The following is a 23,213-nucleotide window of genomic DNA, read 5'->3' as shown; positions in this document are numbered from 1 at the left end:
GTTTTTATTGTATTAGAATATACTTTTGTTTTTATTTATCTGTCTAGCTATTTATTTATTTATTGAGACAAGAGTCTCACTAGGTAACCCTGGCTGATCTGGATCTCGCTATGTAGACCAGGCTGGCCTCGAACTCACAGAGATCTGCCTGCCTCTGCCTCCTTAGTGCTGAGATTAAAGGGGTGTGCCACCACGCCAGGGTAGAAACAGGTTGCAACCTTAGCAGCTCATGTTCTGTGCATCAAGAGACCACAGGGGCCAGGCATAGAGTTTAGTGTTAAAGCAGTTGCCTTGCATGTGCAGTGTCTCAGTTCCATCGCCAGCTCCACCTCCCTCTGAAAACAGCCACATTGAGTATCAGGCCTGTACTATCCAGGTTTGTGTTAATGCACTATTGGCATTCACAATGTGACATTCACACAAAGAAATCACCTGAACAGCACCTAAGGATGCATTTCACAGGATATGTCCCTGTGCGTGACTGGGTGATGGCACCTCAGAAAGGCTTCAGATAAATGGATGGCTTTCCCATGTGTAAGTGTCGCCCAAGTTCACTTCAGTGTGGCTCATTACAAGTGGCATCAAGTTGGAATCACCTACTTGAATATATATGTGTCAGGATGGTAAAGTTGAATATGTAACTCATGTAGGAATCATTTTAAAGGTCGGTCTCTCCTCCCTCTTTTTCACACACACACACACACACACACACACACACACACACACACACATATACACACACACAGTGACAAGGTTTCACTATAGAGCTGAGGCTGGCCTTGTACTCTGTATTCTGCCTCAGCCACCAGAGTAGAGACTTGCAAGTACCTGTCACCATGCCCTCTTTGAAAAAAAAAAAAAAAAAAGTACTACTCCTTTTAGAAAATTTAATATTTTTAACTGTGTATGTATGCAGGGCAGAAGTTTTGTGTTTTTAAGAATTCAATTATGTGGTTTGTGTTTTAATCCCAAGCGTGGGAGTTGCTTTTAGTTTGTGCACAGCTGATAATTGCCTCATTGGGCTAGGAGAGAGTTGTGGTCTTTGCCACTCGGCCACCTTGAGTGGCATGTGCTCTTTGACACATTAGTGAAATTCAGAGGACTCTGGGAGAGCATAAATAGAAGAGCCAGAACAAGGGTTTGGAGGAGAGAGAGAAGGCTGTTGGTTGGTTCCATGCTGCCGTTTACTGTTGATGGACGCCTAGATATCCTGAGGACCCTAAGTACTGGAACTATGTCTAAAGAGTATGTCTCCTTTCCCTTCTAACCTTATTTCTCTCCTACCTAGGGAAGGGAGGTAGAGGCTTTAGGAACCCCAAATAAAGTAGAGTTTGAAAAACAGTGCCTATGTCCTGATGAGACCTGATAAGCTAGGGTCAGATGGAAGGGGAAGAGGACCTCCCCTCTCAGTGGACTTGGAGAGGGGAGGAGATGAGGGAGGGAGGAAGGGAGCTACAGCTGGGATAAAGTGAATAAACTAATTAATATAAAAAATAAAAATTAATTAAAAAAAACCAGTGCCTACAAATGGGATAGTATATGTCCATGAATACAGAGGTCAGAGGAACCAGATGGAGAGCTGTAGTTACAAGTGCTTGATTGACATGGGTGCTGTGAGTTGAACTCAGGTCCTCTAGAAGAGCAGTGCATATCTGGGCATGATGGAGTATGCCTGGAATCCCAGTACAAGGGGAGGCCAGAGGCAGGCTGATTTACAAAGTGAGTTTGAGGCCAGCCTGGTCTACAAAACGACTCTAAGACAGCCAAGGCTACACAGAGAAACCCTGTCTTGAAAAACAACAACAAAAAGAAGAGCAGTACATGCTCTTAACCACTGACCCATCTCTTTAGTCCCACCCCTTTTAAAAGATGTGTTTATTTTCATGAAATTTGCCATACTAATAGAATTAATAGAACTAATAGGAAAGTAACATGTTTAGTAGATGAAAAAAATAAATTTTTAAAATTTGAAGTTCTGTTATTTTTGTTGATGTTCCCTGTGCTTTTGGTGTTAGAGCCAAGAAGTCATTGTCAAATCCAGTATGTAAAATTTCTCAGGGGTTAGCGACATGGCTCAGTAGTTAAAGCACACTGGCTGCTCTTGCAGGGATCTGAGTTTGAGTCTCAGCATTCACACTGAGCAGCGCACACTCCCTGCAACCCCAGTTATAAGGAACCCAGTGCTCTCTGCTGGCTTCTACCAGTACATGAATGCGTGTATATTCGCACACACAGGCACGTGCATTGTCCTCGTTTACTTTCTGTTGGCTGGGATTAAAACACCAACTTAGGGAACAAGGGTTTATCGCATTGTACAGACTGGAGTCCATGATCATGAGAAGTCAAGATGGGAGATCAAGCAGCAACTTAGGTGCACAAACTAGGGCAGAAACCACAGAGGAACGTTTACTGGATTGCTCCCTCTAGTTTACACAACTACCTTTTCCCCACACTCCAGACAGGGTTTCTCTGCGTAGCCCTGGCCGTCCTGGAACTCACTCTGTAGACTAGGCTGGCCTCAAACCCAAAGATCTGCCTGCCTGTGTCTCCAGAGTGCTGGATTAAAGGTGTGTGCCACCACCGCCAGGTTTACAGCCCAGGCCCACCTGCATAGGGATAGTGCTTGCTTATATCAATCAAAAACCAAGATGTCCCACAGGCATGCCCACAGGCCACCTGTTAGGGGCAATTCTTCAACTGAAGTTTCCTCTTCTGGAGTGTCTTGAGTTTGCATTATTATAAAATAAAAAATCTTGACGTTTTCTCTTGTGTGTTTTTAAGCTTTCCTTTAAAAAAGCATTTGTGTGTGTGTGCACACGAGCACATGGGATAACTGTCAGTTCTTTTACTATATGGGTCCATGGTGGTCAGGCCTAGTAATAGATCCACCAGCACTCTAAATAGTAAGTGCAGGTCTTTGATCTCTTTTGATTTTAGTATAAAGTATAGATCAAATTCATTTTTAAATTTAATTTTATGTGTGTGGGTATTTTAACTGCACGTACGTCTGCTCACAACTTGCATGCCTGGTGCCCTCGGAGGCCAGAGCATGGGATCTCCTGGAATTGGAGTTATAGACAGTTGTGACTCACCATCTGGGTGGTGGGAATTGAACTGGGTCATCTAGAAGAGCAACTGGTGCTCTTAAGCACTGATCCATCTCACCACCTTGTTTTATTATAAAGGGGTTGTTAGTTTTTGCTCCTTTTAAAGAAGGTGTGTACAGTGTATTAGATGTTTTCTAAAGAATTGAAAATATTTCAAGTTGTGCATATTTACTGTATGTTAATAGTACAGTGTTACATAATACTTTTAATAGGGTCTAGATTGCCCAGGCTGGCCTGAAATTCAGGACACTCTTAAAGTGCTGGGATTCCAGCATTATTTTGAAATAACTTACCTCATTTCTTTTATAACATTCAGTTCCATTCCAATATTCTGCTGTGTGTTTCTTTTTAGACTTTTGAAAAGCCCAACAAAGGGAAGTGTCTTCCTCCTAATACCAAACTTGTGACTTGTTAGGTTCTCGTTTTCGATGTAACTGAATTTAAATACGGAAAGAATCTCAAGCACCAATTTGCGTCTTCCTTCTCCCGTGTCAAATACATGGTGACAAATATAAGAGGACTGTGTTTAGCAGAGGAGAAAATCAGGCCTGCCTTCCTTTAGTTTTTGCACCCAAGTTCAGCCATTTTTCTAAGGAAAAGGAGGGTTGGAGAGATGGCTCAGTGGATAAGTGCACTGACTGCTCTTCTGTAACTTCAGTTCCAGGGGATCTGATTCCTTGACACATGCAGGTAAAACACCAATGCACATGAAATAAAATATTTTTTTAAAAAAGGGAAAAAAGTTTAGGTCATGGGTTTTGACGTTATTTGTGTACAAATAGTGGATTTGTTTTTTTGGTTTTTTTTTTTTTTTTTTTTATCATACCTCTTGTGAGCCCTTTGCCGGTTAATGTGCCCTTGAACAAATTGCTTAACCTCGCCTACCCCCTTAAAATGGTAATATCCAAGGGCTCGCAACGGGCTCCAAATCAGCGCTTAGAAAAAACGGTCAGGTACCACTAAAAATTCCCTCACCCCTCATAAATGAAAAGAATAGGAGCAAACGCCCTCACACCAGGAGCCTAGTTTGACAGCTTTCCGTTATTTCTTAACACAAGCCCCTAGCCCGAGGCAGCCAGCACCGCGGTGAGATGAGGATGGAGCGACGTACAGTTCCAGGGACCCAACGCCTCCTGCTGGCCTCCGAGGGCGCCCGCAGGAGGTGGCTTGCACACACAGCGAGACTGAGCACAAGGGGGGGCTCAGATTTTCCGGGTGCAGGAGCGGCGCACCGCACCGAGCCGGAGCGCCGGTCCGCACACTTCCCGGGGGCGGGCCGTGCGCCGAGGCTTCCGGGCCCAGCCTTTCACGTTCCTGATTGGCCGGGTGACGACACGGCGAGCGTCCCAGGGCGGAAGGGGGCGTGTCCGCCCAGGAGGAGGCGAGATGGCGGCGTGTGGGCGCTGGCGTGTCCGCTCTCTACCTGGAGGCGTGCTGTGGCGGCGCAGGTACGGCCAGGCGGGAGGCTGCTGGGGCGGGGGACAGCCCAGGCCAGGCCAGGCTCTAGGGAGAGGAGCCATTTCTCCCCGCGGGCTCGCCGCGAGTAGGTCTGACTGGGAAGGACACGGAGCCACCTTTACCGTGGGTCAAGAGCAGGTGCTACAGCCGCCGCGTGGACTGGGAAATGAGTTTGGGTGTGGCCTGAAGGCTCTCGCCGGTCCAGCTGTGTGTAAGTGCACAGGGACAGCAGGGTGATATGCTGCCTTCTGGTCGCCAGAATGGAAGCAGAGCCAAACTCCTTCCCAGCAGGATGGTGTGACCTGGAAGAGCACAGCGCTGCAAAGCGACTTTCACTTGAGGGTCTAAAGCTTTGCGGCGAAAGGATAAAATTTGCTTATCTTAAAAGTCTGTTGTAGAGTTGTGGTTTTTATCCTGCTGACGCTAGATAGCTTAAATTTTTAGGCTGCTGGAGATGGAAGGGACCTGAGGGATCTTGTAAACTCCTGTTCATTTGGTTTTTTTGTCTGAGACAGCGTTTCATTAGGTAACCCAGGCTGGCCTCGAAATCACAGCAGTCCTATCTCAAGTGCTTCCCGAAATGCTGGGATTACGGGCATGAGCCAGCTGTTTATTGTTTTTGGAGGAGGGGAAGGGAGAAGAGAGAGTTCTTAATCCAGAGAGGAGAGAAGAAAGATAGTTCTCACCTTGCCTGAGTCACTCACTTTAATAGCCAGCCCAGGTACTTATTTCTCTCTGGCAAAGGCTTCTACCTTTTACAATTGGTGTGTGTGCCTGGACACGCATATGTGTGATTGTAGGTGTCCATAGAGCCTTCAAGAATGTCCTGGAATTACAGGTGGTTGTGAGCCATCTGACATGGATGCTGGGAACTGAACCCTGGTCCTCTTAACTGCTAAGCCATCTCCCCAATCCCAGTATTGCTCATTAAAATATATGTGTGTGTATGTTTTGCCAGCATGAACGTTTGTGTTCCCATGTGTGTGCCTGGTGTCCACGGAGGCCGGAAGAGAACATTTAGTCCATTAGAACTGTAATTACAGATGGTTGTGAGTGGCCTTTGGGTGCTGGGAATTGGACCCAGGTCCTCTGGAAGAGCAGCTAGAGTTTTTTAATCGCTGAGCCATCTCTCCAGCTCCTGAAGAATTTTAAATAATGGTGAAAAAAAAAAAAAAAAAAAGATGTCCCTCACGCACTATTAAAAATGGAAGGAAGGAAAAAAAGCCGTACTTCACTGCCAGTGTTGGTAGGCAAGACTGGGATTTGGTGCCAGGGTGGAGTGGGGATGAGGATCTGTCTAGGACACCAGTTCTCAACTTTTGGCAAACCTCTGTCTCCAAAAATACTTACATTATGACTCGTAACATTAGCAAAGTTGCAGTTATGAAGTAGCAACAAAAACAGTCTATGGTTGGGGTCACCACAACATGGAGCAACATCTTCAGGGTTATGGTCATAATTTAGGGTTACGTGTGCCTTCTAAATGTATTTTGGTGAGAGTGGGCAGCGAGAGGACCACTCCGGTGAGGGCACTAGCTGACCCAAGTCTGGTCGGTAGAACTTACGTGGGAGACTGGAGAGGCACTGGACGGTAATCCCAGCATCGAGATGGGAGGTGGCGACAGGAGAGCTAGCAGCTCAGGCACTAGAGCAGCAAGACTGCCCAAACAAGGTGCAAACCAGAAAACTCCTGAAAGTTGTTCTCTCTCTCTCTCTCACTCTCACACACACACACACACACACACACACACACACCTATAATCCAAATACTTGGGAAGTGGAGACAGGAGGATCAGAAATTCAAGACCATCCTTGGCTCCATTGGGAGCTACAGGCTAACCTGGGTTTCATGAGACTGTGTCTCAAACATTACCACCACCAAACTGCCAAAAAAGAGGGATGGCTGGAATGTTCAGTAAAGACAGAGATTAGCAGTTATGCACCAGTTTTTATTCAGAAGGCGGTAAAGATGGAGGCTCTGAGGACTGTAGTTTTTCCAAGCACTCCAGGTTGTAAGCTCAGGCAAGTCCAGACAACAGCACCTAGGGAGTGGTGGCTTATGCAAGACTTCCGTTTAGAAATATTTATGACGCCCCTACCACTTTGGCTTAGCAGAAAGGAGGAGTGAAGACTATGGTGATCTAGTTAAGTGGCAGGGGACAGAGCTCAGTTGGTAAAGTGGAAGCAGAAGGACCTGAATTGTATCCCAGGACCTCTGTAAAAAATCTGGGCATCATGATTTCAGCCTGTGACCCCAGGGACGGTGGTAGAGACAGATAGATTCCTGGAGCTTACTAGCCAGCCAGTCTAGTTTCATCGGTGACCTTAATTGGTGGTCTTCAGGCCAGTGATGGACCCTGTCTTAAAAATCGGATGCATGCCTTTAATCTCAGCACTCAGGAAGCATAAGCTGGTGGATCTCGTTGAACTCAAGACCAATGTGGTCTACTTAGTGAATGCCAGGCCAACCCAAGGTACATACTCAGACTCCATCTCAAACAAACAAACAAACAAACAAACAAAAAAACAACAAACAAACAAAAAAACATAAAGCAAAACATAACAAAAACCCCAACAAGATGGATGGTTCCCGAGGAATGATACCCAATGTTGACCTCTGTCTTACACATTCACACCCATAAACACTACCCACAAAGATTAATTAATTAATTTGGAATAAGCCTTATATGTAGGGAACTCTACAGTTTAGTGGACAAGGGGAATACTTTACTAAATATTCTGATACCAGGTCGAATGTGGACTAAAACTTCCAAGAGACCTGCCAGTTCAGCTTTAGAACTCTCCTAGCTTTTGAAAGTAGGGGAGAGAAGTGAAGACTGTAGTTAAAACCTTAATACCTGTGGTGACATTAAAACCATGTTATGGGGCTGGAGAGATGGCTCAGTGGTTAAGAGCCCTTGCTGCTCTTCCAGAGGATCCAGGTTATGTTCACAGCACCCACATGGCAGCTCAACCATTTGTAACTCCAGTTCCAGAGGATCAGAAACCCTCTTCTGGCCTCCATGGTGCTGCATGCACATGGTGGTTAGAGAAACACAGGCAACACACTCAACACACAAACAACATTAAAGATTCACAAACACCTGTCTCTGAGCAAAGTGTGTTGCCCTCCTGGGCTATCTTTGAATTTTTATGGAAATAAAACTAAAAGAAAAAAAGTTCTTTTTTTTGGGGGGGGGAGCGGGGGGGCCTGGATAAATGGCTCAGTTTTTAAGAGCACTTACTGCTCTCACAGAAGACGTGGATTGAGTTCCCAGCACCTACCTGGTGGCTCACAACCATTTGTAACTCCAGTTCCAAGAGAGTTGATGTCCTCTTCTCTCCTCTGTGGGCACACATGTGATGCACATACATACATGCAGGCAAAAGATACTATTTTACAGCTGGAAACAGGGTGGACATTGGTCATTGGAAATTGAGATAGCCATCCCAGTGTGCGCTAATTGAATGTCTTTTTTGTGTTGCTTTTAAAGATGTCTTGAGCTACAGAGTTGCCTTGCTGGTTAAGAACAAGGTCTATACCACCTGTGGTGGTGCCCAGCTTTACTCCCAGCACTCAGGAGGCAAAGGCAGGCTGATCCCTGAGTTAGAGACAAGCATGGTCTACAGAGCAAGTTCCAGGATGGCCAGGGCCACACGGAGAAACTCTGTTTTCTAATTTTTGTTTTTCTAAAAATCAAAACAAACAAAACAACAACAAAACACACACTTGAACCCTGGCCGCTCTTGCAGAGTTCAATTCCCAGACCCACATGGCAGCTTGCTCACTATCTGTAATTCTAGTTCCAATACCCAGTTTTGAGCTTCTCAGGACACATCGTGCAAGTGGTCCATGCATATGCAGGCAAAACACACGTATGCAGAAGTATCAAACTATGAAGAGGTTTGTCATGTTTTTCCTTTTTGTATTAGTAGCCATATATAAGCAGGCAGTCCCTGGACCAAGGTTTGTACATGGTGAGCTTACTGCTGAAGAGGTATGTTCCGATTTTACAGCTGAGGGAATTGAGGCTTCGATTTTAGATATTTCCTTAGGCTGCACAGGATTTGAGCCAAAATTTGAACCAAAGCCAAGTGCTTAATCTCATTTTATTTTTATTTTTGTGAAAGGATTGTGTTTCCCAAGCTGGTCCTTCTGCCTCGCCTTCCCGAGTGCTGCAGTTACAAGTGTGTGGGTGTGTGGGTCACACTCCCAGCTTTAATGGCCTGCTTGAAGGTGGTACCTACCCTTGGTTCTCTCTGAAGAAGAGATGCCTGATTGAGCTCATCTGTTCTTCTCTCTGGGTTTTAATCTTTTTTCTTTCTCAAAACCTTTATTTAATATTTATGCAGTTTTGGCCTGCATGTATGTCTGTGCACCATATGCCTGGTGCCTGTGGAGGACAGAGGAGGTCATTGAATCCCTTGGAACTGCAGTGAGACAGGTTCTTTGAACTACCACGTGGATCCTGGGAATCACAACTGGCTTCTTTCTTTCACAAATCTGTATTTAGTCCTTTGGCAAGGCACAAAAACTCTACCTTCAAAACACTTCCTACATGGGTAATAGTTGTGTGCACCTTTAACCTCAGCACTGGAGAGGCAGAGACAGACGTGGATTTCTGAATTTGAGGCAAGCCTGGTCTACACAGGTGCAGATCTCTGAATTTGAGGCAAGCCTGGTCTACGGAGTGAGCTCCAGGACAGTCAGGGCTTATATCAAGAAGCCCTACCTTGAAAAGCCAAAAAGAAAGAAGAAAAAAAAAAAAAAGAAAGAAAGAAAACAAGACACAACCTAGTCTGCCCATTTTTGCTTGTCTGTTGGTGTCCAGAGTACCATCTCACACGAATACCTGTAATACCAATCTTCTTGTTTGACTCTTGGCCTGTTATTTCCTACTTGCCACAGACAGACACAACAGTCTTTTCAGAACAAGAGCAGCCCCTCTGTCTTGCCCATCTCAGGCCTTTGCTTCCCCTCTCTTCCATCAGTTTTCTTGCTACTCAGTATGTACCATCTCTCTGGTCTGTTTACCTGCTGTGTGGATTATACCCTGTCTCAGTTAGGGTTTCTAGTGCTATAGTGAAACATGACGACCAAAGCGACTTGGGGAGGAAAGTGTTTATTCTGCATATGGTTCCAGCCTGCTGTGTTACAGAATCTAGGACCACCAGCCCAGGGATGGACACACACATAATGGTCTGAACCCTCCCACATCAAACACTAGTTAAGAAAATGCCCTACAAGCTTGGCTGCAGCCCAACCTTATAGAAGCATTTGTTCTTTCGATACAGGGTTTCTCTGTGTAGCCCTGTCCTGAAACGCTTTGTAGACCAGGATGGCCTCAAACTCAACGGAGATCAACCTACCTCTGCCTCCTGAGTGCCGGGATCAAAGGTGTGCATCACCACTGCTTGGCTGGAGGCATTTTCTTAATTTAATTGAAGCTCCTTTCTCTCAGATGACTCTAGCTTGTGTCAAGTTGACATAAAAATAGCCAGCCAACTGACCCTTTGTCAGCTTGACATACAAATACCTCACTCTTAAGCCACAACTCTTTTCTTGTCTATCCCCACAGTCACACATTAATCTTGACATTACCATATAAAACACTTTATAAACTTTAAAAGTCCCATAGTCTACAAATTCAGACACTTTAAAATTCAGTCTCTTGCTGGGCCCTGGTGTCCTACACCCATAATCCTAGCACTCAGGAGGCAGAGGCAGTCAAATCTCTTGAGTTCCAAAGCTAGCCTGGTCTACAGAGTGAGTTCCAGGAGAGGCAGTGCTATACAGAGAAACCCTGTCTTGAAGAACTAAATAAAATTTAAAAATCCAGTTTAAAAACAAAATAAAGTTTCTTTCAAATCGTGAACTATTTTAAAAATCCAATCTCTCAACTGTGGGCTCCTGTAAAATAAATAATAAGTCAAATACTTTCTTACTTTGAGAAGGAAGGACCAGGGCACAGTCACAATTGGCTATTACTTTTTTGTTGTTGTTCTTATTCTTTGTTTTATTTGTTTGTTTGCTTTTATCTTTTGAGATAGGGTTTCTCTGTGTAGCCTTGGCTGTCCTGGACTCCCTTTGTAGACCAGGCTGGCCTCAAACTCACAAATCCACCTGCCTCTGCCTCCCAAACTGTAATCTCCCAAGCTGAGATTACAGGCATGCACCAGTGTGCCTGGCTTACAGTCAGCAATTGGAACAAAGCAAAACCACACTCTAACAGTGTAAACAACTCAGTGTCCAGTGGCTGGGATTCACTCCCAGTCTTCTGGACTCATCCCATGGTCGTGGGTCATTTCTCCAGATCTGCCCTCTGCAGCACACATAGCTTGTCTTGTAGTCTCTGGCTAGCTTCACTCTAATGCTGCTGCTATTCTTGGTGGCCATCTTGGTACTGGCATCTCACCAGTAGCCTCTGCTGGGCTCTTTCCTGGGACTCCAGCCCTGCCCCAGTGCCAAGCCGCAGCTGCTCTCCATGACCCCTTTCTACCTTCAAAACCAGTACACTACCAAGTCTTACTACCAGCAGGAGGAAGCTGATTCTGGAACACAGCTTCTGTGTTCTGACTGAGGAGACACCTCCCAGCAGGTTTCATGTCAATAATTGTTGCTGGTCTCCTCTCAGTAACTGCTGATTTCTTGGCTCTAGCTAACCAGCATCAATCCACTGCCCTAGTAATGCAAAGGTTTCACGTCAGTGGTGCCAGTCTCTTGTTAATTGTGGTTGGTTCTTCACCCCCAGCTGATCAGATCACAGAATTTTAATTCAAAATAGTAAAAGGCCCTTATAGTCTTTAAAGTCTTTAAACTTCCCTCTGACACTTCACAAGCCAGACCTCCATCTTCTGCATTGCCCTCAACACTCTTATCTTTCCTACAGAACAGCTCACTGAGCTCTCAACACTCAGTAGCTCCCCCACACACACAAAGTTTAAAAGTCCTACAATCCTCCCCAAAACGTGGTCAAGTCTGTCACAGCCATACCCCACTATGCTGGTACCAGCTTGTTTTAGTTGAGGTTGCTGTTGCCATAACGAAACACCATGACTAAAGCAAATTGGAGAGGAAGGGGTTTATTTCACTTCCTATGAAGTTCATTATCAAATACAGTGAGGGCAGGTACTCACACAGGGTGGGAACCTAGACTCAAGAGCTGATGCAGAGGGCTGGAAAGATGGCTCAGCGGTTAAGAGCACTGGCTGCTCTTCCAGAGGTCATGAGTTCAATTCCCAGCAAGCACATGGTGGCTCACAACCATCTACAGTGAGGTCTGGTGCCCTCTTCTGGCGTGCAGTACAGAACACTGTATATATAATAAATAAATAAAAATTTAAAAAAAGGAAGAGCTGATGCAGAGGCCATGGAAGATCCGTTTACTGGCTTGTTCAGCCTGCTTTCTTACACAACCTGGGACCAGCAGCCCAGGGTGGCCCAAACCACAATGGGCTGGGCCCTCCCATATCAATCACTAATTAAGAAGACTCCCAAGATACTAGAGATATGGCTTCGCAGAGAGGAGCATTGGCTATTCTTCCAAAGGACCCAGGGTAAATTCCCAGCACCCACGTACCTCACAACTGTCTGTGTGTAACTCTAGTTCCAGGGGCTCCAATGCCCTTTTCTAGACTCTGAGATTACCAAGCATAGACAAACATGCAGACAGAAAACATCCACACATAAAAGGATAAATAAATCTTAAAAAAAAAAAAAAAAGGTTAGGTGAGATGGCATATGCCTTTAATCCCAGCACTCCAGAGGCAGAGGCAGGTGGGTCTCTGGGTACCAGAACAGCCAGGACTACATGGAGAAACCATGCCTCAAAACAAAAACACAAAAACCGTACAAGCTTGGCTGCAGCCCGATCTTGTACAGGCATTTTTTTAATTTGAAGCCCCTTCTCAGATGACCCTAGCTTATGCCAGGTTGACATAGAAGTAACCAGCACGGCCCTCTTCTCATACAGTTTTCTGCTCTTCTCAGTTTGGTTTCATTCTGTGCAAGGTATAGGCTAGGCTTGCCCTCGTGAGCGGACTCTATCCTTTAGTTCCCTTGCTTCACTTTTGTGCATTACCCTTCTCAGTGCGGCAAGGAACACATTCCACCCAGGTAGGCATCCAACTCATTCTCCTCTCAATGAATATTGGCTTGGCTGTTCTCTCACTGGGCAGCCCTTTAAAAGCTTCAGAGAGGCCAGGCATGGTGGTGCACACCTATAATCCCACCATGAGGGGAGTTAGAGGTAGGCAGATCCCTTTGAGTTTGAGGCCAATGAGTCCAAGACAGCCAAGACTGCACATAGAAATCCTGTCTTGAAAAAAAAACAAAAAAAGCTGCAGTGAAAAAGAAGATAGGTGGGGCTGAAACTGGAGAGAGATGTGGTGCATAGTATCGGTGTAAACTGCAGAATTACCGTATTTATGTCGTGAGAGACAAGATGACAGGAATGGGGCATTCTTTGAAAGGTGGGTGTACAGACAACCTCAGCTGTTATAAAGAAAGAAAATCCCAAATCATTCAGTTTTACCAATGAAGACTTGGGAGCCAGATGCTGGGGTGAAATTTTGCTAGCTTAGAAAGGCAGAGAAAGCACCCAACTGACCTTCTTACCCTGCTAACATCCAAAGGAAAAAGGTAAAAAACAAAAGCCCAAAGCTAAAAGCTTGTTAACTCAGCTGACAGCCTGCAAGGAGAAAGCTAAAAGCCAAAGAGCCAAAAAGCTCTTTCTTCATGCTGTCTTAAATACATTTCTCTCAAAGTCCCTCCTTTCTACTTAATCTCTGTCAGTTGGTTATTTGCTCCACCTCTTGACCTAGGCTTGACTTATTAAATCCTGTGTACAGAAAGCCCTTGGATTAAATGTGTGCGCTAGGGCTCAGCCATATCAAACAAGAAACAGGTTTTTACAGTTCACAATCTTGGGATTCATAATGGGATCAAATATCCTGCAACACTCAATGTATCCAGAGATGGTGGATTGTTTTGTCATCCACATCCTCCCCAAAACATTGAGTTTGGGGAAACACACTAAAGCAATGTATAAAACCCTCTCTTGTTTTGTTTTTGTGTTTTGAGATATCCTCTTACTGTGTAGCCTAGGCTAGTCCTGAGCAACCCTCCTGTATCAGTCTCCCAACATACTTTGCCATTTTGTCAGTTGTAACAGTCATTATTCTATCACTTGAAAAACAGGCGAGTTCGAGGCTTCCTGGTCTACAAAGTGAGTCCAGGAGAGCCAAGGCTACACAGAGAAATCCTGTCTCGAGAACCCCTTACTCAGATTCTGCAAACTCCCATGCTGTTTGTATTCTCTTTTCCTGTGTCTGCAGCATTGAGCAAGGCACACTCTGTGATGTTAATTATTTCAGCTTCTCTTATGAGGACATTTCTTTCATTAACTGTGGTGTGGTGGTTAAAGTCAGGAAACTCACATTGGTAACAAAACTATAGGATCTCCAAACTGTATTAATGTTGCCAAGCTGGCCTTGGTGTCCCACACCTGTGATCCCAGCCCTCAGGAAATAGAGGCCTCAGTTACAAAGTAAGCTTAAGGCCAAAACCTTGGCTTCAGGATGAGTTGCCAATCAATAAGGCTAGAGAGATGCTCAGTATACTTGAGTGTATACTTCCAGCTCTTGGAGATGACCCAAGTTCAGTTCTCAACACCCGCCCCTGGCTTCCACAGGCACATGCACATACCCACATAGGGACACATACACAGAGCTTAAAAAAAAAAAAAATTAAGGGCTGAAGAGATGGCTCAGAGGTTAAGAGCACTGGCTGCTCTTCCAATGGTCCTGAGTTTAATTCCCAGCAATCACATGGTGGCTCACAACCATCTTTAATGAGATCTGGTGCCCTCTCTAGCCTGCAGGCATACGTTCAGGCAGGACAATGTATAAATAATAAATAAATCTTTAAAAATAATTTTTTTCACCAAAATGATATTTTTTATTAATTACTTTGGGAATTTCATACAATGTAGCCTGATCACACTTGCTTTCCATTTCTCCCAGATCTACCCTCTCACTCTTTAATTCCTCTGCTCCTCTCTACCAAAAAAACAAAACAAAAACAGAAGCAGAAAACCCCAGTTTGTGTATCCATATACTCACTGAAGCATGGACAAACTCCTAGTGGCCAGCCTGTTAAAGAAAACTGAGACCTTCCCCACCCCACCAGAAGCCATCAACTGTGAAGAGCTACACTTCAGCATATTTTTTTTTTTTTTTTTTTTTTTTTTTTTTTTTTATGTGCATTGGTATTTTGTCTACATGTATGTCTGTGTTAGAGTGTCAGATCTTGGAATTATAGACAGTTGTGAGCTGCCATGTGGGTGCTGGGAGTTGAACCTGGGTCCTCTGGAACAAACAGTCAGTGCTCCTAACTGCTGAGCCATCTCTCCAGCCCACACTTCAGCATCTTTATCACAGTTTTATTTTATTTTTTTAATTTTGGAGCTGAGTGGATGTGGTGCACACCTTTAATCCCAGCACTTGGGGGGCAGAGGTAGGCAGATCTCTTGAGTTTAAGGCCAGCCTGATCTACAAAGAGAGTTCCAGGACAGCCAGGGCTGTTATAGAGATAAACCCTGTCTTAAAAAAAACAAAACAAAGCAAACAAAATTTTTAAGTTGCCAACTCATTCATCAGTTTAATTAATTAATGTTTGTGATTGTCAGAGAGGCTTTCCATTTATGGGCTTTGATAGGATGTATGTTCTTTTTATTGGGTCATCTATAGGGCATTTCTACAGTTGAAGGGCAGTGTGCCTTTTTTGTGGAGCTACTTTAAGTTAAAAATCAGATTAGTCAATATTTTCTTCAAAGGGAAAATAAGTAGGTCAAATAAGCCAATTCTGTTTCTAAATAGAATCAAAAATTTCATTTTAATGATCCATTTTTCTTGGTTGTAGCCTCTGTCACAATGAGCATACTGCCACACGCCATTTCCTGGGGTCCTTCCAGAAGATGCCTCTTCAAGCCTGTAACACAGGTAAGGAGCAGTTGAAGGTCTTGCTGGCTCCATCTGTTCACTCAGCTGGAAGTTGGAAGAACATAGGGTTGTTAAATTAACTACCTTTTGAAGCACAGCTATGTCCTTATGTAACCTGGCAGGTGGTCATCACTGGGGCCTCAGCAACCATTTCACTGTCTGAGTCGTACTCTGTTGGGACTGCCATAGAGTGTTAGTGACACCTTTGCCATTTCCAGGATAACTGTGTAGAGTCAGAATTCCCGAGTCAGAAGGTCTGTGTTAGCTGGGCATGGTACTACATACTTACTGTAACACAGGCCTTCAGTAGGCTAAGACAGGAAGATAATAGGTTTGAAGGCAACTTGAGCCATATAGTGAGACTCTATAAACAGTTTATGTATTTTGCATGTTAGTGTTTTAGGCCCAATTCAGGGAGTCTGTTCCCGCCGAAAGCCATGAGTAGAGAGTACTATAGAGTGGTACCTCGCCTCCCCCAGCACTGTGGAGCGAGAACTTTGTAGTCTGGTAAGGATGTATTGTCTTTATTACCCACATCTTTTGTTTATCATATTTTTAATGGCCTATTACTATTCCCAGGAGTAAAATGAGATGATTGTTGAAAACAACAGAAAGCCTACTACAAACATGGTCATTAACGGGAACACTTGTGGCTTTTTCTAACTAGTAACTGCAGCTGGAACTCGCAGGGGGAGCCTAAGCAGTTGTGGTGCTTTGAATGGACTACATAGACTCATGTGTTTGGATGTGTGACCCACAGGGCAGGTCACTGTGGGGGCAGGCTCTGAGGTCTCCTATGCTCAAGCTCTGCCCAGCATGGGACAGACTCCTCAAGGCTGCATTCAGATCCAAATGTAGAACTCTCTGCTCCTCTATTACCATGTCTGTCTGCACACTGCTGTGCTTCCCACCGTGATGATAATGGACCAAACCTTTGAAATGGTAATCCAACCCCAATTAAATGTTTGCCTCCTATAAGAGTTTGCCCTGGTCATGGTGCCTCTTCACAGCAATAGAAACTATAACTAAAAAGCTGGTAGCGGGGACTGGAGTATGGCTGTGACAGGCCTGACCTGCTTTGGCGTGGAGGACTGGGGATTTGGGGATTTGGGGTTAGGAAAGCAGTTAGACACTCTCAGTGGTGCTTAGCGGGTCATCCTGGTAGGAAAAGGGGGGATGGCGGTGGTGAAGATGGTTTGAACTGCTGGGCCTGGCTCAGGAGGCTTCAGAGGAGCATTTTCGTGTGTTGCCTGGAGATCCTTCTTGTGCTATTTTGGTGACTAATGTGGCTGTTTGAGATTTAGATGAATTGCATTGGCAAAGGAAATCTCAAAACAGCCTAGCATAGATTCTGTCTTGTGGGTCACTCGCATGAAGAACGTTCAGATCAAATGTAGCAAGCTGAAAAAGGAAAAATACAAAATGTATGGTTCAGAGGCACCAGGAAGCAGAATGGAGTTAAATCTTGTGTTCAAAGAGATAAACAGAGTAAGGATATTAAATGGAATTAAGGGACAAGATTCCACCCAGCTAAGCTTTCATCTTGAAAAGGATATTTCCCCAGGGGACATTGCCACCAATTCTAAATTTATAATTCATTTTCAGTTGTGCAAGGGATAGTTAGGTGTTATTATGATGTATTAGTGTTTTCATTTGGACATAAGGAAACATGGTTGTGTGTCAACTTGACAAGGGTGGATTATGATGCTATTCTTGGTTGTCAACTTGACTCTATCTGGAATGAACTAGAGTCCAGAAACGGGGACAGACCTCATCAAGATCTAGATCTTGAGGCTGGAAGACACAGACAGGCTTTTGATCTGGATTTTGAGTTGGGGTGATACACATTTGATCCGGATTAACATACGCCTTTAATTTAAATCTTGAGGCATAGTGGCCATGCTTATAAAGCTCTATAATGAAAAGGAATTAAAGAAAAGCGTAGGTCCAGGCCTGGAGGCCAAGGCATGCAGATTTCTGTTTGTTTTGAGTGTTCCATCTGCATGTACACCTGCATGCCAGAAGAGGGCATCAGATCCCAGTCACCATATGGCTGCTGGGAATTGAACTCAGGACTCTGGAAGAGCAGACAGTGCTCTAAACCACTGAGCCATCTCTTCAGCCTGAATGCAGATTTCTGAGTTCAAGGCCAGCCTGGTCTACAGAGGAAGTTCCATGACAGCCAAGCTTAGGCAGTCAAGGAAACCATTGAAAACAGAAAGCTGGTGAAGATGTAATTGATTAAGGGAACCATAATCAATGCTTGCTGGGAGCATCAGAACTTGTCAGCTTCAGCCGTGTGGTTCTAGCTTTAGAGTCAAGAAATATTTCTTCGACTAAGGAAAGCTGCTGAGGCCAGATGTGTGGGCAAGAGTGTCCCTGCATAGAGGCCCACAGAGGCCATTGCATGAAGCTATGGAAGTGCAGCCTGGATTACCTTGGAGACCCCAAGATGTTACAGAGGCCAGGGCCTTGAGATCCCTGTGAAGGAAGACTGCTAATAGGGATTGGAAATAGCCCAAGAGAAAGAAGCGTGTTGCAGTCAACAAAGCTGAAAGGAGTTGGAGATCTGAGGAGTGCTTTGACATCAGGCATGGAGGTGCAGAGTTGGAGTTTGCCCAGCTGGCTTTTGGTCTTTCTTTGGTCTAGTATTTCCTCACCATCCTCCCTTATCTACATTTTGGAATGGTAATGTATATCCTGTGCCATGATATGTTGAAAGTATATGATCTGCTTTGTGATTTTGATTTTATAAGGGGTTATATTTAAGAGATCCATGAATCATAGAAGACACTTTGAACTTTGGACTTTTAAAAATTGTTGAGACTGTGATAGACCATGGGGACTTTTGACACTGGACTAAATGCATTTTGCATTACATTTTGGATATAAGTCTATGGGGGCCAGGGAGTGGAATGTGATCTTTTGAATAGGTTTGGCATCCATAGATTAATGTGTTCTAATGCTTGTCCCATAGGGAATAGCACTGTTAGGAGGTGTAGCCTTATTGGAGTAAACCTGGCCTTGTTGGAAGAAGTGAGTCACTGTGGGGATGGGCTTTGAGGTCTCCCATGTTCAAGCTCTGCCCAGTGTGGGACAGTCTCCTCAAGGCCTTCCGATCAATAAATATGTAGAACTCTCAACTCCTTCAGCACCATGTCTGCCTGCACACTGCCATGCCTTCTGCCATGATGATTACGGACTAAAACTCTGAAATTGTAATCCAGCCGTAATTAAGTGTTTGCCTTTATAAGGGTTGCTATGGTCGTGGTGTCTCTTCACAGCTATAAAACAGCAGTGAACCCGTAGTCTTCATTTCATTCTGCAGAGGAGCAGCCTCTGTGCTCACGAAGCCATATCCAAGAGGGAAGTGACTGTGCTTACAACCTACTTTGAAAAGTGAAGAGAGACATTGAGGAGATCGCCAGTGGTTAAAAGCATGTACCATTCTTGCAGAGGACCTAGGATCCATTCCCAGTGCCCATGTTGGGCATTTAAAGCTGATATCTACAGGTCTTGATCATGTTGATTTTCTCTGCCAATTAAAGAAGTAAGGAAGGGGCCTGGAGAGATGGCTCAGAGATTAAGAGCACTGGCTGTTCTTCCAAAGTTCCTGAGTTCAATTCTCAGTAACCACATGGCTCATGACCATCTATAGTGAGATCTGGTGCCCTCTTAACCTCTGAGCCATCTCTCCAGCCCGTATCAGAACTTTTTTTACCAGAATCCTGTAGAAAGCTTATGGCAGTGTCTTAACAGCAAGAAATGCCTCTGCCCATGTGCTAGCTGTAATGTCCTGTGCAGGAGGATAATATGGGCCAAATATGAGAGAAATCTAGGTTCCATTTGTTGAAGTCACAATCAGACATCACCATCCAATTGACATTTTAAAACAAGAACAACAACAACAAAAATAACTTTTTATCGGGTTTTCCAGCAATGTCCCACGGACATGGTTTTGTTTTTTTGTTTGTTTAATTTGAGTTTTGTTTTTCGAGACAGGTTTTCTCTGTGTTGTCCTGGCTGACCTGGAACTTTCTCCATAGATCTGGCTGGTCTTTAACTGAGGGATTCACCTGTCTTTGACTCCTGCGTGCTGTCATTAAAGGCTTGTAATGTACCATGACACCCAGCCAGATTTGATATCTTAAGTAATTATCCAAACCTGTGAGTTTGACAACAGGGTATTTGGCAGGAACATGATTGGTTAGAACACAGGACATCATATTACAGCTGTGAGAAACAGTGTTATCAAGAAGCAAAACACTAACGAGAAACACATGTCCAAGTAACACGTCATGGTTAAGCACAGTATTGAGCACTGTTAAAGAAAAACGCTGATTATTTTAAACATGGCTGTGTTTTTATGCTGGGTGTTGAAGACCATGTAGATAGCCAAATTTAATTTTTTTAATTATTTCTTTCATTTTTGGATCAAGGCCAGTTGAAGATCTGATTCCTAAAGGTTATTTGTTCTTGGGTAGTTAATCTCTAGCTTTTGCTGTTTAATCTCTCTATTAGGATACGTCAAAGACCTGACTTGACCACTGCTTCATTTAGGAGTGTGGAGGAATTTTTTCCCTCTTTGTTGACCCTCCTCTTTGCAGGCTGGACACTGCTTACCGTCCATTCCTCCCTGAACAAGAGTTTGGTTTTCCACAGTTGTAGTACAGGACATCTTGACAGATCCCGGGGAGTCGGCTGACCCTGGAGGACAAGGGGAAAATTCTCCTTTTTAATTCCTCTGATCACATCAGTGTATGCCTCCAGATACAGTTATTGGGCACCCAGAGGGGCAGTTGCACCAGTCTGGTATTTTTAAGTAATGTCCAATATTTAGGTGAAACCTGGGCAGAAATTAAGCTATTAAATAAACTTTGGTTAGACTCACTACTCAAGTGTGTCTTTACTTTCAAGATCCTGAAAGGAAAAGAAAATTTGCACATAGAAAATTTTAGGAATTTTAGGGGAACTTTTCTCTTGTTTACAGAATAGCTTTAATTGAAGGATGGCATTAAGAGTTGCTCCTGGGAGCCACCTTTTATTTTTCCTAGAAAGTATTTAGGCCATGCACTGCTTGAGAAAAAGACTAAACAGTTGTTCAGGAGGCAAGTCAGTGGGGAATTTGAAGGAGTCTGGAAGGATTTCGTTCCTATCTGTAAAGTGAAAACAAGATTGAGAGAGATGGATGGAGGTTCACCTAATCCTCCTTGAGTCTCTCAGCCCAGCATCTAGAGAGAGAAATAGCCAGCCAAATGAAGGATGGTCAGTGCAACCTAAATGACCCAAGACTGGTTCCCAGTGTGGGCCTGAGTTGCATTTACCCATGCCTGTAGGTCTGTCTCTGCCACTTTTCAGGTACACCCTAGGTAACATTATTAGATGCATTTTAGTTTCCTCCTGACCCTATCCATAGGATAAATCAAGGTTAGAAAGCCCTGTGTTCTGAGATAGACTAGTTCTTTCCAAGCCTCCCTTGAAGGATAGATTGAGGTGGAGAGCATACTAGTTCCCCCAACCTTATCTGTAGGGCAGATCAAGGTTGTATTCTAGGAGACCGAGCTCTTTGTTTGTCTTTAAGATTTATGTATTTTATGTATATGAGTGCTCTGTTTTCATGCACACCAAAAGAAGGACTCAGATTTCATTACAGATGGTTGAAAGCCACCATGTGATTGCTGGGAATTGAACTCAGGACCTCTGGAAGACCAGCCAGTGCTTTTAACCAATGAGGCATCTCTCCAGCCCTTCATGTCCATTTTTTATTTTGAGCTATAATCTATATTATTGTTGTTGTTGTTGTTGTAATTGTTATTATTTTAAATCCAGATGGGAAGCAAGCATGATACACACTTGTGATTTTTTATTTTATTTTATTTTAAAGAGTACTATCTAAATGTAAGTAAGCACAGCAAAACTACCAAACAAGACCACTCGATGGGTAGAGAGAGAGTTTATTAAATAACAGACTGCCAGGCTGTCTTACTGTGGTGGAGAACAGCAGCCCAGCCTGGGAGAGCAAGAATCTTCAAAAGGTTCCTGAAGGCTTAAGGACAGATTTCTCCCTCTTGGGAGATTTTTTTTTTACCCTCGTCTTGAATAGAACGGAGTACCCAGGATGATCCCACTAGGGGAACTGCAGTTATCTGATGAACAATTTCCCTGAGTCAGTGGGTTTCTGAGAAATGTTAAGGTTAGGTTTCTGTTGCCTCATGGCCATCTAACCCCAACTTAGATTGGGTAGCCATTGTACGGTATTGGCAGCTGGGCCACTATCTTAAGGGACCACTTTGCAGCCCAACACTAAATTAGAAGGGCACTTCTTACAATTCATCATATGTAAATTGGGCTTGATTCCATGTAATCTAAAGGATAGTAAACAAGGCAGAACAAAAATGTAAAAGAACTCAGACAGTGGTCATATTAGATTGTTTCATTTTGTTAACCTGTTATTGTAATTAAAAGGCTCAATATTAAAACAAAGCAGAACATTAAGGGAAAAAATCTTGGAGGCTTGGTGTTGCGTCTTTAGTCTAAGAGAGATACAGTGATAACCAGAGGGCTCAGTAGGAATAGGAAACTTTGTGGGGTGCTGCTATATTTTGTTTATGCTAGGTGGTTACATAACCAAGATGGCAGTGAAGTTGCATTGCATTGGCTTTCTTTATAACATTATCAAAGATAGCAGCTGACCACATGGTTGTCTCTGTTGTGCTGAGCCAAGATGGTGGCAAGCCACATGGTTGCTTTTTGTTCAAGGTTAGTCCAGCTCCCTGGTAAGGTGAGCCCTTCACCTGTTACAACCAAGAATAGCAGCACAAACCACTCAGACGCTGGTCTTAGTCAGATATGGATGGTTTTAAACACACACACGAAGACTTACCGTGATTAGGACCACAGAATGGACTCAGGAGCCTAACTGTGACACTGGTCTGCTTTTAGGGTAGTCTTTTTTTTTTATAGGAAAACCAAGTGCAGAAGACAAGAGGGGAAGTAATACATTTTAAGTTCATTTTGGCTAACTAGACAAAGTATTTTCAGCTAACCTTTAAGCTGATTGGTTCCAAGTAAGTTAAGGGAGGTGGTGGTTAGGGACTTCCAGAGTACAACCAGAGTACAGCCAGTGTAGATAGAGTGCAGCCAGAGTGTGGGATAGCCAAGTGTGGAGATAACGGAACATGGGTTATGGCACCATTGAGTCATAGGAAAATATAAGGTTAGCTTGACCCTCTGGTAGGGTCTGTTACTGTAGATTAACTTGACCCTCTGGTAGCTATGATTAACTACTGGGAAGCAGAATTTAAAATGTTTTAACTTAATTTCACCTTATGAACAAAGATAGATATGGAATAAAATGGCTTCAGCTATGTTACAAAGAGTAGGCCTCAATACTGCCTAGGCACAAGTCCCTCCAGGATCCACACATCTCACAGATTAACTGTGTATCTTTACACTCTGTTTTTAAAGGGACACAGTAGTTAGAGTGGATGTAGGAGGAAGCAGCAGCACCATGGCCTCAGCTGATAGGTCCCAATTAGCAAAATAAAGCTAAGGGAACAACGTAGCTCTGATCAGTTTGAGGTCTCTGATAGCTGCTTCTTCTTCTTCTTCTTCTTCTTCTTCTTCTTCTTCTTCTTCTTCTTCTTC

At 44.0% G+C, this 23,213-nt stretch overlaps 1 protein-coding gene across 2 annotated transcripts in view; it reads left to right on the top strand.

Annotated features, from left to right (window-relative positions):
* The first annotated feature begins 4,473 nt into the window (after nt 1–4,473).
* Nucleotides 4,474–23,213, top strand: part of Pisd (phosphatidylserine decarboxylase) — a 57,809-nt gene continuing 39,069 nt past the window's right edge. Inside the window, exons 1-2 of one of the 2 annotated variants that reach the window (XM_055624125.1) lie at nt 4,474–4,555; nt 15,487–15,566. In XM_055624125.1, the coding sequence (XP_055480100.1) occupies nt 4,494–4,555; nt 15,487–15,566 (142 nt within the window). In that variant the 5' untranslated portion in view covers nt 4,474–4,493. Of the gene's footprint in view, nt 4,556–15,486; nt 15,567–23,213 lie in introns of those variants that run through there. The other variant, XM_055624127.1, reaches the window with a different exon arrangement.

This window comes from Psammomys obesus, unplaced genomic scaffold, assembly GCF_907164565.1.
Source record: "Psammomys obesus unplaced genomic scaffold, mPsaObe1.curated_primary_1811, whole genome shotgun sequence".
Classification (NCBI taxonomy): Eukaryota; Metazoa; Chordata; class Mammalia; order Rodentia; family Muridae; genus Psammomys; species Psammomys obesus.
This window is presented reverse-complemented; position numbering and strand designations above follow the sequence as displayed.